Source organism: Crocodylus porosus, unplaced genomic scaffold (genome assembly GCF_001723895.1).
Source record: "Crocodylus porosus isolate Cpor-Errol unplaced genomic scaffold, CroPor_comp1, whole genome shotgun sequence".
NCBI lineage: Eukaryota > Metazoa > Chordata > Crocodylia > Crocodylidae > Crocodylus > Crocodylus porosus.
In genome coordinates this window covers 10,311,805-10,313,013 of record NW_017728948.1, presented here as the reverse complement: position 1 = coordinate 10,313,013, position 1,209 = coordinate 10,311,805, and the positions used below count along the sequence as shown (strand labels likewise).

Below are 1,209 nucleotides of genomic sequence, written 5' to 3'. Positions count from 1 at the left end.
CCCCCCCCCACCCCTTTTACCACACAGGACTTACCACCTGATGGAAGCTGTATTAGATCAGTATTAACTGATGTGCCTCCTTAAATATCAGCTACCGGTGTTGGCCCCCAAAATCTCAATCCGTGTGCCCATGATCTTCACCTGGTCAACAGACCCAGGGCTTCAGTGGCATTCAGCACACAGGCTTCATCTGGAGCCATGATGTACCATGGCTGGGTAGCCAAAAATGGTAACTAGCTGGCCTCAGACCCAAGCTGGGTCACTCCAGCTCACTATTGGAAAACACTGCTGACTACTGATTTATATCCATTTTATGGACTTCTGTGCTTCTTGTGGTTAGGGACCCCTAAAATGTGCCAGAAGTATACTATATGGTGTACTTTAATCTTAGTTTTCCCCACACACCACCCCACGGCTGATTGACAGAAGGTCCCCACTGCTTGCCCCCAATTGGCAAGGAGGCAAAAACCTCAGTTTTAAATACACTGTGGTTTTTGCCTCCTGCAGTTGATTGGTAGAGAAGCCCCAACAGCCCCACTGCCTGCTACTGACCGGTCAGGAGACAAAACCCGGGTCATATTTAAAACTGCAGTTTGCCTCCTGCCCTATCAGAAGTGAAAGGCAAGGCCAACAGGGCCCCTCCACCAGTCAGCAGCAGGGGCACACATGGGGAAGTGCAAAATTAAAGGAGCCACCACATTTCTGGCACAAATTCCAGTGCTCCCTATTTACGATTTAACTTCTCTGTGCCTGCACTGAAATATTCCTCAATAAAGACAACTCCCTGTTGTGAGGTAGCAGCTAATACTCAACTCCTGTTCTTGTTACTAAGTTCTCTTTTCACGTGAAAAGTTTGGCTAGTCTTAGTATCGCAGAATCACAGAGCAGTAGGGCTGAAAGGGACCTCCAGAGATTATCTAGACCAGGGGGTTTCAACCTTTTTTTTTTTTAAACAAGTATACCTCTTCTCTCAAATATCCAGCTCAAGTACCCCCTTATATTTTCTTCTTGTTTTAAAGGGGGGAGGGAGGTGCAAATTGAGGACCCCGTAGTGAGGGAGGGATCGGGGCTGAGGCTGCACAGCCAGGGTAGAGTGTGGGACACAGCTGCAAGCAGCTTATCTGGGGGGAGTGGAGAGGGCTAGTGCACAGTCTCCAGGAGGGATCTGCACACAAGGTAAGGACAGGTTGACCCAGCGGTGGGGGTGGG

General features: G+C 49.2%; 1 protein-coding gene across 1 annotated transcript in view; it reads right to left on the bottom strand.

Moving 5' to 3' along the window:
- The window catches only part of POLR1A (RNA polymerase I subunit A), a 65,228-nt gene extending 65,096 nt beyond the window's left edge, over positions 1-132 (bottom strand). Inside the window, exon 1 of the mRNA XM_019552564.1 lies at positions 96-132. Coding sequence (XP_019408109.1) covers positions 96-132 — 37 coding nt within the window. The remainder of the gene's footprint in view (positions 1-95) is intronic.
- Positions 133-1,209: the final 1,077 nt, after the last annotated feature.